The 16084-nt window shown below is 43.1% G+C and overlaps 1 protein-coding gene across 5 annotated transcripts in view; it reads left to right on the plus strand.

Moving 5' to 3' along the window:
- Positions 1-16084, plus strand: part of LOC115660641 (diacylglycerol O-acyltransferase 1-like) — a 46046-nt gene that overhangs the window by 12009 nt on the left and 17953 nt on the right. For 2 of the 5 annotated variants that reach the window (XM_030582249.1, XM_030582248.1), the window contains 7 exons: positions 2998-3085; positions 4408-4448; positions 6261-6346; positions 9421-9473; positions 9982-10087; positions 12506-12631; positions 14397-14480. In XM_030582249.1, coding sequence (XP_030438109.1) covers positions 2998-3085; positions 4408-4448; positions 6261-6346; positions 9421-9473; positions 9982-10087; positions 12506-12631; positions 14397-14480 — 584 coding nt within the window. The remainder of the gene's footprint in view (positions 1-2997; positions 3086-4407; positions 4449-6260; positions 6347-9420; positions 9474-9981; positions 10088-12505; positions 12632-14396; positions 14481-16084) is intronic. The other 3 variants (XM_030582250.1, XM_030582252.1, XM_030582251.1) reach the window with 3 other exon arrangements.

Raw genomic sequence — 16084 nt, forward strand, 5'->3', positions numbered from 1 at the left:
CGAAGATAAAAATATAAGAACGTAAGTTAGGTAGAGGGCAAAGAGGAGACTGGGGAAACTAGGGGCAAAGGAAAGGCGATGATGGGAAGATATGAAACAACAATAAGGACAGAGGAGGTGGAATACAATAGCAAGGGGAGTGGGGAATCAAGAGGATAGGCCACAGAAAACGGAGAATGTGAAAGTCCATCTTACCATAAAGGTTATAGATTAGAAGTGATGCCTCACAGAAGAGGAAAGTATTACAGCAGTAAATACTGGCTGTTACGGGGCAAACTGATTGACTTGAGCTTATGGTCATGAAACTGGGGGAAAAGCAGGCAGTATCCCATTTTTCTTGGTATTAATCTGTATCTCCAAGATCTGGAATCCCAAATCGCCAGGCCAGGATTTCACCCTGTATCATAATGCATGGAATAGGGGTAATTGTGTGCATAGGTAATGCTCATGTCTGTTAGGAGTATGCATAAGGTTGCGAGTTTGTCATGGAGGTCACGGAAGTCACAGATTCTGTGACTTTTCATGACCTCCATGACTTCTGCAGCGGCCCATGCGGCTGGCTCTGGGGCTGCCCGAGCAGCTCAGGCAGCTCCTGGGCCAGTTGCATTGGCCACTGCTGGGGAAGTTTCGGGCCCCCCTGTCTTCCCACAGCAGCAGGAGGAGTTTGGGAGTTGGAGGGGGCTGGGGCGCGGGAGGGGGTGAGGGCTCTAGGTGGCACTTACCTTGCAGGGGGGCTCTCTGGAAGCAGCAACCAGTCCCTCCCTCAGCTCCTAGCTCTGTGCACTGCCTCCACCTGCAGGCACTGCCCCTGCTGCAGCCCCCCCAGGCTGCTGCCCCCACAGCACCCACAGCACTCCCCGGGCTGCCCCCCATGCACCCATGGCACCCCCGGCACCCTCCCAGCATCCACGGTGCCCCCCGAGCAGAGCAGCCCCCCTGAGCACCTGCAGCCCACCCCCTGGGCACCCCTCCTCCACAAGCACCCACGGCACTCCCAAGATTTAGTCAGGGGTCATGGGCAGGTCACGGGCCGTTCATTTTTGTTTACTGTCCGTGAGCTGTCCACGAATTTTACTAAAAATACCTGTGACTAAAATGTAGCTTTAGGCATGCACAGTTTTGAAGATCAGGGCCTTAGTGTTTGTCAAGGGTGCTTTGAAGTTATAAGTTACTGTCATTATCCTTCAACCTGAAACTGTTCCAAATAATAGTTAAACCCATTTCTTTCCTTACTGGAACATTTGTTAATAGGAACAATTTGTGTTTCTTATTCAGCCTGTTGGGCTGATGATGGGGGTAGCATAGTTGTAGCGACCAGCCATATTGTATCCTCTGTGCCAGATTTTGCAACCCATATGTTGAGTAGGACTGACAGTACTTGTGGAAGCAGTTCGATTGGCTTCCGTGGGATTACCTGTGGGAGTGAGTGCTGCTCCGCATGAATAAACATTGCAGAATCTGTCCCTCCTTGAGCAATTTAGCAGCTAATTCATTTCTTGGAGAAAAAGAAGGAAGCAAGGCTAGGAGTCACTGCTGGAGCCTGGGTGAGAATAACAGCCTTTCTGCTGCTTTCTGGACACCTGCAAGGTCCATTAATAATGATTAAGCCTTGTCATCCCCTAGATCCTCAAGCACTTTTCCCTGACAAAAGAGGAACACATTTTACAGCCAGTGAAACAAACCAAGTCTTCTGAATTCTAGTCTAGGGTGGAGTTTCTAGGCCACACTGCCAGCCTATGACATTATTGCCTTCTATAGTTGGCCTATAAGATTAGGACTTGCCTACATAGGAAGGAAGAATCCCAGGCACCGCTACAGGCTGGGGACTGACTGGCTAAGCAGCAGTTCTGCAAAACAAGACCTGGGGATTACAGTGGATGAGAAGCTGGATATGAGTCAGCAGTGTATCCTTCTTGCCAAGAAGGCTAACTGCATTTTGGGCTGTATAAGTAGGGGCATTGCCAGCAGATCGAGGGAAGTGATTATTCCCCTCTATTCCGCACTGGTGAGGCCACACCTGGAGTACTGCGTCCATTTTTGGTGCCCCAACTACAGAAGGGATGTGGACAAATTGGAGAGAGTCCAGAAGAGGGCAGTGAAAATTATTAGGAGGCTGGGGCATATGACTTACGAGGAGAGGCTGAGGGGACTGGGCTTGTTTAGTCTGCAGAAGAGAAGAGTGAGGGGGGATTTCATAGCAGCCTTCAACTACCGAGTTCCAAAGAGAATGGAGCTCGGCTGTTCTCAGTGGTGGCAGATGACAGAACAAGGAGCAATGGTCTCAAGTTGCAGTGGGGGGAGGTCTAGGTTGAATATTAGGAAACACTATTTCACTAGAAGGGTGGTGAAGCACTGGTGGGGTCTAGGTTGGATATTAGGAAACACTATTTCACTAGGAGGGTGGTGAAGCACTGGAATGGGTTACCTAGGGAGGTGGTGGAATCTCCTTCCTTAGAGGTTTTTAAAGCCCAGCTTGACAAAGCCCTGGCTGGGATGATTTAGCTGGTACTGGTCCTGCTTTGAGCAGGGGGTGGGACTAGATGACCTCCTGAGATCTTTTCCAACCTTGATATTCTATGATTCTATGTAATTCATGGCAAGCTGGGTATACATCTACCCTGCACTAGCCTGCCGTGCACTAAGTGTCCATGTGGACCCTGCTACTATGCACTAAAATTTCCCCAGTACACTTTAATCTTCTCCTGTTTCAACGCAGCATACAGCACAACTGAACTGTTAGCGGACGTCAGCAGGGGCCACATGGACGCTTAGCATGTAGGAGGCTAGAACAGGGTAGATTTACACCCAGTCCAGCATGCCACGAATTAACTGTTCATGTAGACAAGCTCTTAATTTCAAAGTTTTCTAAGAAGCCACTGAAGAGGAAAATTAAAGTGAGAATATATTTGTCTTTCAGATACTACAGTTTCTATTGAAAACTAAATTTTCAATGAAAATAGAAGCATTACAGTAATTCTTCATTTCTTTTTTTCTTAGCTGTCATGTGTTGTGCGAATCCCTATTATCATATGGGAGTGGATTCAACAATTTTCAAGGCATTTTTAACTGGTCTGTAGTCCTATTGGTAAGTGGAAAATCACCAAGTAACTTAGATCGATAATAGATGTTTGATTAGTGTTTCTGAGTTTAAACCCTTACAGGGAGATGCTGAATAGATTAAAGCTTTCATGATTTACTTGGTAATACTTAAAAAAATGTTTGGTATTTCTTGTCTTGGCTCCTAAATTTAGAGCCAGCAGCTGTCACTTTTTTGTTGTACCAAGTCAGTAACTTTCCATTCTCTTTGTGTTCCTTTATGTATATCACTAACTCTTTGCAAGTACCTGCAGCTTAGAATTGTGGGGAAATGGTGGGTAAATGCATTTTTCCTTCAGGGAGAGGTTGATACAACAGGAAGCCCTGTTTAATGTGGGTCAGTGTATTTCTCTAATAGATCCCAGTGAATCAATGTGTTTCCCCACAGTTTCAGACCCCTGAAGTCAGTGGAATTTTGTTGGTATAAATCTGGTGTACTGCCATGGATAACCCAATGCAATATATTTGTTTTGTTTGTTTTAGAGAGAGGACTTCTCTTCTTCCTAGAGAGGGAAAGCAAGCCTTGCTCAGCCAACTGAGCAAAGCAATCAGTCTTTTCCTCCATATTCATCATTAGGGTTTAACACTCTCCCTCCCTGAAATTTGTCATCTCCCACAGCAGGCTTCTTGTACTATAATTGAAACTGATTCTCTTCCTACGCCAGCTGTGCACAGATGTAACTCCATTATGGGGAGTGACTCCTGACTTACACCTTAGGAGAGAAGAGTAAGATCTGTTGTCTTCCCTGGGATCTATTGAATAGATTGTGGGTTTTTGTCAAGCAGAATAAAACAAATGTCAAATTTAAGAAGTTGGAGTTGGTGATCAGTTTGGGAAAAAAGAGGCTACACGTCTGTCGCATCTTACGTGTATTTAACATGCGCGATTTCAGCTTTATGTGGTCAAAAAAAACAAAAACAACAAGAGAGAAAAATAACAAATTTAATACTGTACCTGTAGTGCGGGCGATTCCGCCCACCATTATACTCAATGTAATTTTGACTATACGCGATTTTCGCTTTACGTGCTGACTGCAGAACGTAACCCCAGCATAAGATGTGACAGACCTGTATTCTCTTACATAAACTTGACTATTCTGAATGGACCCATCAGCTTCTTCTGAGCTACTCTGGCTTATTCTAATCAAAGGAATCCAAAAGAATGCATTTGTCATCAACTTTTTGGTTTATGTAAAGGAAATTAGTTCTTGCAGACTACAGGCAAGCCGTTTCCAGCTAATCTGAATGCTGATATTTTAAATGTGTTTTTGTGTAGAACTCTGGTGAACTGTGTATGTTTCTTTACTCTAGGTCCTCACACATGTTCACATGAGCCTGGAGAATTTCTTCAGGTAAGTATGTCACCAAAAAAGAAAAGCAGTGGTCCTCAGTTCTGGGGAACTTGAATTCTTAGTTGTAGGGGGAGTAGGCGTATATTGACTGGAGTCATTCTGTGATTAATCAGTAAACAGAAAAAGAAACAACTGCATCAAATTTTCCCCTGAACACTATGATGGTGTCCCACAATTGTTTGCTGGACAGGATGGCATAGTGGTCTAAGCTTCAGATTTCAAAATACCTAGATTCTCTAACCATGGTTTCCGATCCCAGCATGATTAACTCAGCCCTTCATCCTTCAGTTGTGGATAAGTTAAGTTCCATGATGTTTACTAAATAATTTAGTCCTTAGAAACCTGTTTACTCTTCCTGAACATTAACAATCCCATGGTATGTTTCAGCCGAGTACAGGTTTGCCCTGCTGTCCTTCACCAAAATTCCTGGCATCCCCCAGTCATGCTGTGCATCCTTTGTCCACCTGATTGCTACCTTCCACTGCCAAGGTAGCTGCATTTCTGGGCTGCTGTCTGGTTATAGGACCAGACTGTGCTCCACCCTTCTTCCAGTGTCCAAGAATGAGGGAGGATGCACAGAATTTGCTTTACTGACTCCTTGTGTAGGGGCTGTCCCGAATCATACTGTGTAGAGCATGCAGCATCCTCTCAAAGGATGACACAGAGAGAATTCCTCATGTGTTCATCTGCCATGTAGACCCTATGCAGCCTCCAAGCCGGAGGGTGCCCACGGCAGAATCTTGTCCATAATTTGTATAATATTTTGGGATCCTTTGGAGTGAAAGATGCTACAGAAGTGTAAGACCATATCTTCAGCTGGGGCTAATTGGTGCAAATCAATTGAAGTCAATGGATCTACACCAATGTACACCCTCTGAGAATCTGTCCCCTTATAATATGATTATGATCAGAACCAGCTCAGCAAGGATATTTTGCATTACTGTAGGACCCTTATTTTATGAACTAATTGGGAACCGAAAATTTAATAAAATTGAAATCTGAAAATTACAGTAAGTTAACTGCATACGTGAATGTAGTAATTGTTCAGTGAGTGTCCTTGATAAATGGTAACACATGTATACAGCATGACTGATTTTTCTTTGAGGGAACTGCCTTCCTTCGCTGCCTGATCTCTTAGTCTTTTCAAACCTGTTCAGCTGCTTGAACATTGGCTGAGGGATTGAAGTCACATTTGGCAGCAAAAAAAAAGGTTCTTATAATTGGCTGTTCTTAAAATCAAGGTTCTACTGCATTTGGAAAAACTATTAACCTAGGAAAGGGGGGATGTAAATCAGGAAAAACCAACTAACAGGTCCATCTGAAGAGAAGTGAAGCAACACAATCTCGACTTCTTTAGGAGACTTCGAACCTGTCAGTGCATCCTAGCAAGTGGGCAAGACTGGCTAGTGAGGGGGCAGGGCCGGAGTGCCAGGGAATGTGTGCTGATTGAATGCATCTTCTGGGCACATGCCACTTGCAAGGCTCCTGCAGAACTCTCGCCAAAATTTTACAACTGCTCCCTCTGGTGGAACCCCTGGGTGATGATAAACTGTAGTGTCTCTGCTGGAGCAGAGAGAGAATACAGGGGAATCGGATTTCAGTCCTCAAACCCAAAAGTTGGGGGAATCATGCTCTCCATTTTGAACAACTACAGTTGGGAGAGGTTTGGGGATTCAAGGTCTGGGGGAGCGAGTAGGAGAAATGACACAAGCATCTTTTCTTAGTTTGACAATTAGATAGAAGTGTAGTATCCATGGTTCTAAGTATCAAACCATAAAGTTTCTGCACCACCTCACTGTTTTTCTCTCTCAGATATGGACTGCTATTTGACCCTGTAAAGATAATCTCAGTTTTCCTGAAAGACCCCTATAAGTGGCCAGCAGTATATCTCATTGCTGGTAAGATGACAATGTGCAAATATCATTTGCTGAATACTTAATGGTGTCACTTTTGAATTTAACAACATCCCATGAAATATTTCTATAACGTATTTTCTCTTCACTTTTCTGGATCACAAACAGTGTCCAGTTTTATCATACAAACCCAGATTTGCATTTTTGGCAGGGTTTAAATCCCTGGTAGGAGAGGCAGAATAGCTTCTGGTTTTCTCTTTTTTTGCATATTTCCATATTTACAAGCAGCATTAATTAAATCAAACAAAAGCACATTCAGTGAGAATGCCAAACTAAGGATGAACCTAACTCAATTATTATGAGTGATGCTTTGAGACTTGGATTTTCCTTAAACAAGGTGTTAAAAATCTATCTCCTAGCAATGAAATCTCAGGGCCAAATAGACCAATGGCATAAGTAGCTGTAACTCCACTGGAGAAAGCAGAGTTGAATCCATTTACACCTATTATGAATTTTAGCTTCTAGGAGAGAGGCTTCAGAGGAAGAGTTTCTGTTCTGTTCTGTTGATTAGCCTGTTGCCCTCATCACCATAATGTCTGAAGCCAGGTCTGCACTAGGAATGCTTTGTTGATATAGCTGTGTTGAGCATTATACAGGCAAAGTGCTGCTAGAATGGTCATAGCTTTTGACAATATGTTTCTTTCAGGCCCCGGAGCAAAATACGGGTGAGGGTGAGAGTACGAATCCCCCAAAAGTGCACTTTTGCCTGTATAACTACTTCTGCATGAGGGGCTTTGCCAGGACAGCTGTATTGATCAGGGATCACACCTTTTCACATCCCTGGCCTACATAGTTATGCCAGCAAAGCGTTGTGGCCTGAGTGCCTTCCAGTGGTGCATTAAGCAACGTGACTAACATCTATCACATGTGATTTGTTCTCTCCTTCCCCTAGGGGAGATTTGTGTGTGCAATGGAGTGCTTTGTTTTGGTAGGATTTTGTTTATGTTTTTAAATGTTTATGCTGTTGAGTATTAGTGTTAGAGAAGGCAGGTCAGAGGAGTGCACCTTGTACGTGGAGCAGAAGGTGGGGAGGTTTGAGATGGTCTTTGGTTCCTGGGGCAGTTTGTTCCACAGTCTGGGACCAGCCCCCTTATGGTAACAAGTGTAATTATCATTCCATCAGAATCAAAGCTCTGATTTCCCCTAATGTGAGTGAGGTCTGTAGTTAGTACAGTTGATCTGATTCTGCAGCTACTGTACATGCACAGTTCCTATTAACTTCAGAATGGCTATATATCTTAAACCTTCCTGATTTACAGAGCAGTTTGCTGCCTCTTTCCCAGCACGTGCAGATACGCAGAAAAAGTGAGCAGTTTTTAAAATGCTAATCGTTTAAAAAATCTAAATCAGTTCTGAAAATAAAGATCTGATACAATTACCCCACACTCCAGCAGGATGCTGCTGAAAACAGCATGGAATTCAAGTGGATTTTGGCTTTAAGTGGTGTTGGTGTTTTTCACTGTACAGAACGGGAAAAGAGATACTCAGCTCTTGTTATTAGTGAGAACTGCACATCTCATTCCCCACATATGGCACTAAAAAATTAACCATCTGGCGCTTTTTGTTTTACATTTTCCCTTCAACTTCATTATATTTTTTCATATAACACACACTCAACCTGTGGAACTCCTTGCCAGAGGATGTTGTGAAGGCCAAGACTATCACAGGGTTAAAAAAAAGAACTAGATAAATTCATGGAGGATAGGTGCATCAATGGCTATTGGGCAGGAATGCTGTTCCTAGCCTCTGTTTGCCAGAAGCTGGGAATGGGCGACAGGGGATGGATCACTTGATGATGACCTGTTCTGTTATTCCCTCTGAAGCACCTGGAATTGACCATTGTTGGAAGACAGGATACTGGGATAGATGGACCATTGGTCTGACCCAGTATTTCTTATGTTCATATATTTACTCAAGGGTGAGGAAGTGATGATATTCTGCTCAGACTCTGTCCTCAAAACAAGAATCAGTGGATGTTTCTCCTAACATAATTAGCTGTAAAATAGTTAACTGTATTGAATTTAAACTGTCCTTGTCAGGTATCAAAGTTAACATCTCATTGAGATGAATGAGAACAGCTCACACCCCTCTTGGCACTAACTGTTGAAACACCTCTTGCAAAGTCCAGTTTTGGACAAAAGATCTAAGAGGGGTTGTAGGAAAAGACATTTTCCCTTCCCCAATCCAGCTGGTTGATGCTGAGCAGCTGCATAGCCACTTCAGTAGCCCATGTGCTTTAATAACAACTGGGACCCATATGCCTTCATAAATGAGCAGTTTAGAACTGTCCATAGAATATCAGGGTTGGAAGGGACCTCAGGAGATCATCTAGTCCAACCCCCTGCGCAAAGCAGGACCAATCCCCAGACAGATTTTTGTCCCAAATCCCTAAAGGGCCCCCTCAAGGCTTGAGCTCGCAACCCTGGGTTTAGCAGGCCAATGCTCAAAACTACTGAACTATCCCTCCCCCAAAAAAATATAACTGGAAGGGACCCTGAAAGATCATTGAGTCCAGCCCTCTGCCTTCACTAGCAGGACTGAAGTACTGTCCCTCACAGATTATTTTGCCCCAGATCCCTAAATGGTCCCCTCAAGGCTTGAGCTCACAACCCTGGGTTTAGCAGGCCAATGTTCAAAGCTATCCCTGTAGGAGCTGCTCTCTATGCCACTCTTCTACATGAGTTCTGTCACACCACATTGCACTGTATGCTGTCCCTATCCTTGCAGGGAACCACAGTTGTTCCATGGTGTGTTTAGGGCCTTCCACTTCTGTGGAGCAGAGTTTAGCATTTAGTCCTGGGAGCTATGATTTCATTCTGTCTGAAGTGTCATCTTGGTATTGGATCATATTCAGAACAGCATATTCACAACCAGAAGGGCTAGAAACATCATTTTAAAAAATGAAAGCATCTATTCTGCTGCAACTTGTAGATCTCCAGAGAAGTTCTAGTAGAACGTATCACTGCCCACCAGTTAAGTCCTACCCGTGAAATTACTTACCATAGATGTATTTGATACAGATTTATTTCCTGATGTTTTGTTATTTTTTTTCCTTTCAGCCTCTGTTTTGTTTGCACTTCCTGCAGTTTTTATAGAAAGGTATTTAAGAAAGGTAGGTGAACTGGTTGTTTGCTGTGCATTGTGCTTGCTCTCTGTAATGATATTTCTGACTGAACACTTCTTGTTATGGATCTACTGGGAGAAGTGAAATACCCATAAGCCATTATTGACTGTAAAGAACATTAGTAGCAAAGTAGTAAGGTTTAATGCACTCGTGCGTTTCAGCTTTGGAGATCAAGAGTCAAATTTAGATTTGGTCACCAGTAAAATGAGTTATGTGGCCTCAGTCTAGCTAGCTTTTTATCAGCCCTAAACTACCACACAGTTGGCACAATTCTCAGTCTTTGAGTCGGAGACTGGAGTTGAAATATATCTTGGAGGCTATGATGAGTGGTCTTTGGTAGAGGTATATGGAGGAAGCTTGCAACATTCCTAGTTTTCCTTTCTATCCAGCACTTTCATGAGCAGTAAAGTCACCAAAAACATCCTGATTTAGAAAGCGCTTTAGTGATAAGGCTAAAGAATCACTGGTTATGCTATAACATTATTATCCTTTGTAGGTTCGTGGCTCTGAAAGCGTTGGTTTGGTGTTGCAGTCAGCTAACCTCTTTTTACTGGTAACATTCCCAGCTGTGATGGTTTATAGAATGCAAGCCATAACTCCAGGTGAGACGTTTGCTTTGTGGTAGAGGTTCTTATGGCCAGCACTATAATGTAATGTGCAGTTTGTCACACAACAGATATGTTTGTCTTCAGGTGGGAAGAAAAGGGAAGGGCTGCTGGCCACAATAGATTGTTTAAAAGATTCAATATGACAAAATATTTAAAAGTGTATAAGGCAGTCTTGGTAATTCAGTATCATGTGGTCTCTAAACAGTGCCACAGAACAACAGGCATTCAAATTCTGACTTTGACATCTCAAAGTTCTTAGTAATGTGCAGGCATACTCATCTGACTTGTTTGGCATGCAGAATATAAAAAGACAATTCTTCAAGATAGTCTGTCCTTCTGTTCCAAGTGTTCTGCTCCCTGCCCTTCTGTACATGTGTCTAGCTTCTGCCAGGGATGATGGTAATAAGTCTGCGTACTAAGAGGAGTAGGAAGTCCCAGTTCTCCTCTCTCAAAGTTTATGATGTTAACAGAAACCTTTGTTGGTCTATAGCCTCATATAATACATATATGCTTGTACAATAGGTTATTAGGCCATCTATCCCAAATTCTAATTTAAAGCACTGCTCCCACAAGGAGACATATTTTTAAAATATATTTTAGGAAATGTATATTCAATTTTTGGGTACTTGTTTATATTCCTTTTCCCAATATACCTGTGCGTAAATATGTCTTCTTTATAAAAACCTGCTCATTTTGGCAGATGCATCTTTCAGTGTCCCAGTCTGGCACCAGGTCACTTCCGTTGTAGTGACCTGTGATGTTTTAAAACACTGGATTGTGACTTCAGTGCGGTAATCTGGCTGAAGGAGATGGCTGATTATCAAGGTGAAAGCTGCTTTTTACATGCACACCGGAAGGAATTACATAAAGGCCTAAGTTTGGGATCCAAAGACCTGCAAATGGACATACAAAAATATGAACCTAATTGGTGGTGCAAATGACCAGTTAAGACAGCTAGTCATTTGAGTATGCAGTCACCCAGTTTGCATATGCACTTATGTGATCATTACAAATGCTACCTGTGTGCACACTAGTGAACCTGAAGTTCTGAAACTTGGGCACTGAATGTACATAGCAGGTTAACCAATTTGCTAAACTCTCATATTGTTTATAATTTGCCTGGATGTAGCTGGCAATTCTTTCAACAAATAACGAAGCAGAAAAAGTACTTTTTTCTTTGAACACATTGGGTATGTATAGTAACGCAATAGTAATAGCTCCATCTGCTGAAACAAATAGTAAATCATTGGAAACTCCAGATGTCACAGCCAAGTGAACTCCTACCCATAATTCCCAGCACTATTAATATGCCATGACCCTTTCATGTCTTGCATTCTCTATTTAATAATACACCAAACAAACAAAATATCTGTATTCAGATTTTTGAGGGTAAGTGTGTGAGGTGGATGATAGTGTTAATTCAGTCCAGTGAACTGATGAGTGACAGTAAAAAAAGAAGGTCTCTCAAAATGGTACTTCTTGCATTCGGAGTGTCACTTGGTTTTGCGGTGTGCAGATTAACGATGTAACACCATCATCTAATGTAACTACTATGATATGGCTACATCGCTAGGGAGAAGGAAACCATATTAAACCATATTTAAAGAGGCTTTCTCTGCCATGCTTTATGATTTTAACTACTTACATTGTTTGCCATTAAAAAGTCACAGGTACAGCAGTCATTTCCTATACTAAATCCAGAGAGAGCCTATGGTATCTGTGGTATCACTGTGTGGTAACATGCTGACATATGCTTTCTTTTCAGTGGTCGCTTCTGTTACCAACCTCCTGGTTCACAGCTTTGCCTGGTTTAAGGATTGATACACCCTCCCAGGGCAGTGCGGATTACACTGTGTTTCTCTATAGGAGCAAGGCCCCTTTCGCTATAGGGGGGCTTGCCAGTGGGGGAGAGCTAGCAGTGTGGCCACTGCTGCCGTCCAGCAGTTTTAATCTCTAGGGGTCTCTTGGAGCCTCTCTGGCAGAGGCTTCAGTAGCGATGTACTGAGCCAGGACATCTCTTGGCTGACTTGCCATGCCCTCTCCCTGGCCAAGGGCTGCCCACCTTTGGGGCTGCATTGGCTCTTGTGGGCTTTGTGACAACCTCTCTAGGCAGAATATCTGCTGCCAGGGCCCTCTGCCAAAGTTGGCGCCAGCAGAAAATTGGTCCCTAGGTGTGTATATATTTAAAGGACACTCAAGCAGTCAAGTGTCATTGGGCACCTCGTTGTAATGAGAAGGAATTGGTTTGCAAATCTATTTTATGGATGCATTAGGCAGGTTGCAAACATAGACTGATATCCTTTATCTAATCAGCAAAGACAACATCACTGTACTAAGTCTGTGTGTTTGAGAAGAAAAGATAAACTCAACCTGGAACTACCACAACACGTTATTTTCTCTCTTGTTTCTTAGCTGGAGGGTTGCTGACCATGTTTGTGTATACCATCATTGCCCTGAAACTATTCTCCTACTATCAGGTGAATCGCTGGTATAGGGAGGGAACCCCCAGACCAGTCAGAGGAACTTCCAGAATGCAAGGTCAGCAAATTCTGAACCCTCCTATTGCTATCAGTAGGCAACGAAAAGAACGTACTATTTATGTGTGGTTCAGTGGAGCGAGCAGAGCAATGCCAGGGGGTTGGGTTCTCATTCCAGCTCTGTCATGGATTCCCTGTGTGGCAGTTTCCTTGTCTCAGCTTCCTGATCTATTGATGGAAAATCTCTCTGTCCAGAATATTTGTCAATGTGCTTTCGTTGAGGCATCTGTTATCTCACACGGTTATTGTAAGGATTCACTCATTAATATTTGATAAAGGATATAAAGTGCTCTATACGGGCTAGATCTGGCAGCACTGAATTCGGTGGGAACAGGAACAGGGCCTCGGTGTTTATGAACAGGCAGAGTCTCACCCTGCTCTCAGAACAGTGTGCACTCAGTAGGTTAATGTCTACATTCACCCCTCCCTAGGGTTTGCCTTTATTGCTAACTTAAGTAACAACCATGCTTACTCCTTAGCCTACAGGTTCTCCTTACCTTTGCTTGTTCCTAGCATTCTCCCCTAGCCCTAGTTCTCCTCTGCCTCCGAAAGACATTCTGACCCCTTTGATGCTCTTGGTTGGGAGCAAATCGGATTCTCCTGGTCTGGTGAACCAGCAGTAATAACTCATCCTCTCTCCTGTGCACTGAATGAGGCAGCGGTCCTATGGAAAAGATAGAATGTGATGATGTCATTAATGCATACGCACGAGGATGATGAATTAAGGTAGCACTGGCAACCTGAATTCTGACATTTCCTAACTTTTGAGTGCTTGGCTTTGCAAACCGTAATGATCATTTAACATAGGTTTTTTAGTGTAATTTCCTAGGTTTTAAAAAACAATAGAAAAAGTAGAAATTTCATCCTGTGACCCATATTGACTCCCATATGAGTCACCAGCAGGATTAGGGTCTTTATCTGGAGCTAGCTGTCTTGGTGTAAAAACACACCTTTTTGGCAGTGAAGACATAGCTGTAACTGGGAGTAGATTGATAAAAATGATTTAAATACCTTTCTACCATAGACTTCAGTGGGCTAAGAGTTAGGGCAACGCCGAGCTCATGTGAAAATCCCACCATAAGCTCCTACCTGCTTAGAGTCTTACCTACTCTAGCCTCTTGCTTGGCTCTTCTAGGCGCCTCTTTTTTGGGGGGGGAGGTCTATTAGCCTCCTCCAGTCATGCTGCAACCAAACCCTGTGCGCTGGTTTGCCCCAACCAATAGCAGATGATGCACGTAATCACAGAGGGAAAGGGCAGCGGTCCATGTGATCACAAAAGGAAGGGGAAGTAGCTCACACAGTCGTAACCACAGGAGACGTGTTTTTCATAAAGATGTGGTTCTCTTTGTAAAAAAGAGGAAGAACAGTCCAATGGTTAAGGTGCTAGTCTGATACTCAGGAGACCTAGGTTCAAATCTCTGCTTTGCCATAGACTTCTTGTGTGACACAGGGGATGGCTTCTCTGTGCTTCAGTGCCCCATCTGTACAATGGGGATAATAGGTGTTCAGATATTATGAGAATGGGGGCTACCGAAGTGGTTAGAAAGAGAGAAGAAAAGTTAACCCCTGACCCAAAGTGTTGGAAACTATGCACCCAGTGATTAGCATGAAGTCAAAACTAGAAAGAAAGTTGGTGTTGGTGTCACTTCCTTGAACTATGTAAAAGTTGAGCTCTGTGGCTTCAGTCCCAGCTTGTTATATAAAGTCATTCGTGACCTTTGATTCACTTGAAACCATATGATAGATCTTACACCTTTTGTTAACAGCAGATCCTTCAGCCCATCAGTCCAGACGGAATGAAAGAGGACAGTCAAAGCAGATCATGTATCCAATGAACCTGAAAGTAAAAGGTAACATTTCCACATACTGCAGCAGTTACCTCTTCATCGTCAGCAGTCTTCACTGTATTTGCAGCAGCTGAAATCGTTTAGCTGGTGGAAACCTAGCAGCTTACCTTGATAACCAGATGAACAAAAATTGCATTTATAATAGCTCTTCTTAAAAGAACATTGTCCTTTAAAAATCACACTTCTGGCTGAAAATACTTTGCCTGCCACTGTTACAAGTCCACCTAACACAACTGTAAGTGGAGGAGAACAGAGCAAACAACATCTGGGTTTTTTTTAGTTTACTTTGTATATTTGGCAGCACTTTAGGTATAGTCAATTTCACAGTTCCCCTTATACAGTCTGTTGTTTGCGAGTCTTTCACAGGGCAACAGTGTTTGTGTGTTGGGGAAATGGGGAGAATGTTTTAAATGGAAACTATATTTGTAAAGCCACAAAAATGGCTAGTTGCATTCAGGGCAGATGTAGTACCTGGAACTACTTTTTAAATCATGTTTGTGATTTTTTTATTAGCTGCCTAACTGGCACTGGTGCCTTCAAAAGATATCCCCACCTTGTCTTAGTGGGAGCTGTTGGGGGTTCAGCACTTTTGAAAATCAGGCCTTTTATTTAGGGGCTTCAGTATGATTTTAGGAGCTTAACATTAGCCACTCATTTTATAAAATCTTGGCCTTAAGTCTGAAAGTATGGGGCACATCTTACAGCACTGCCATTTAGCCTGCATTCTAGTCATTGCTTCTATGAAAAATTAACTGTCTTTAAGTGTGCATGAACATTTCACGGCTTTGTCAGAACTGGAATAGGCTTCCCGAGGAGGTTGTGGAATCCTTGTCACTGGAGGCTTTTAAGAACAGGTTAGATTAACACCTGTCAGGGAGGTTCTAGGTTTACTTCAGCAGAGGGGGGTGGACCAGATGACCTCTCAAGGTCCCTTCCAGCCCTGCATTGCTAGGATTCTATTATTCTAATGCTATTTACCTACTGTTCAAGAGATAATGTCCTCATAAGAGAACATCTTTAGTTCAAGGAGTTCTCTTTGCTGTGTTGCCAGTTCTGCCATGTCTCTGCATGATTTGTGTTTTGTAGCTGTTGAATTCTGATTGAGCTCCTTGCAAGCTTCCAAATGTGAGATGTTATATGAGCACAGCAGCCTCACCCATCCCAAAGTGTTTTGTGATGAGCAGTGATAGCTTAATCATAGTCATAGTCAAATTGGTTGACAAATGTAGCAAAATTTAGCTATTATGGAGCACACTGTGCAGCAATCTCGCTCTTCCAGCTTAGCCCTACTATGACTGTGTGGTATAGTCACACAAGATAAAGGGTGACATCCTGACCCTATTGAAGTCAGTAGGAAACTCCCACTGGTTTCAAAGGGCCAGGGTTTCACCCAAAATGAATACATTCATAAATGCTAAAAGCAAACAACATCAAATGAGAATTTTTTAATGAACCTTTCAGTCCCTTTTAAGGCAAGATTGTGCTGTCCCCTGCACACGTTTAAGGGTGGAGGGAATGCAAGGAACTTCTCCCTTCACAGAGCCCCCATGCAGAGGCCGGCCACAGTTGCAGTCCTCATGCTTCCCTGAGCATAAGGACTGTTTGGG

Source organism: Gopherus evgoodei, chromosome 12, assembly GCF_007399415.2.
Source record: "Gopherus evgoodei ecotype Sinaloan lineage chromosome 12, rGopEvg1_v1.p, whole genome shotgun sequence".
In the NCBI taxonomy this organism is placed as follows: Eukaryota; Metazoa; Chordata; order Testudines; family Testudinidae; genus Gopherus; species Gopherus evgoodei.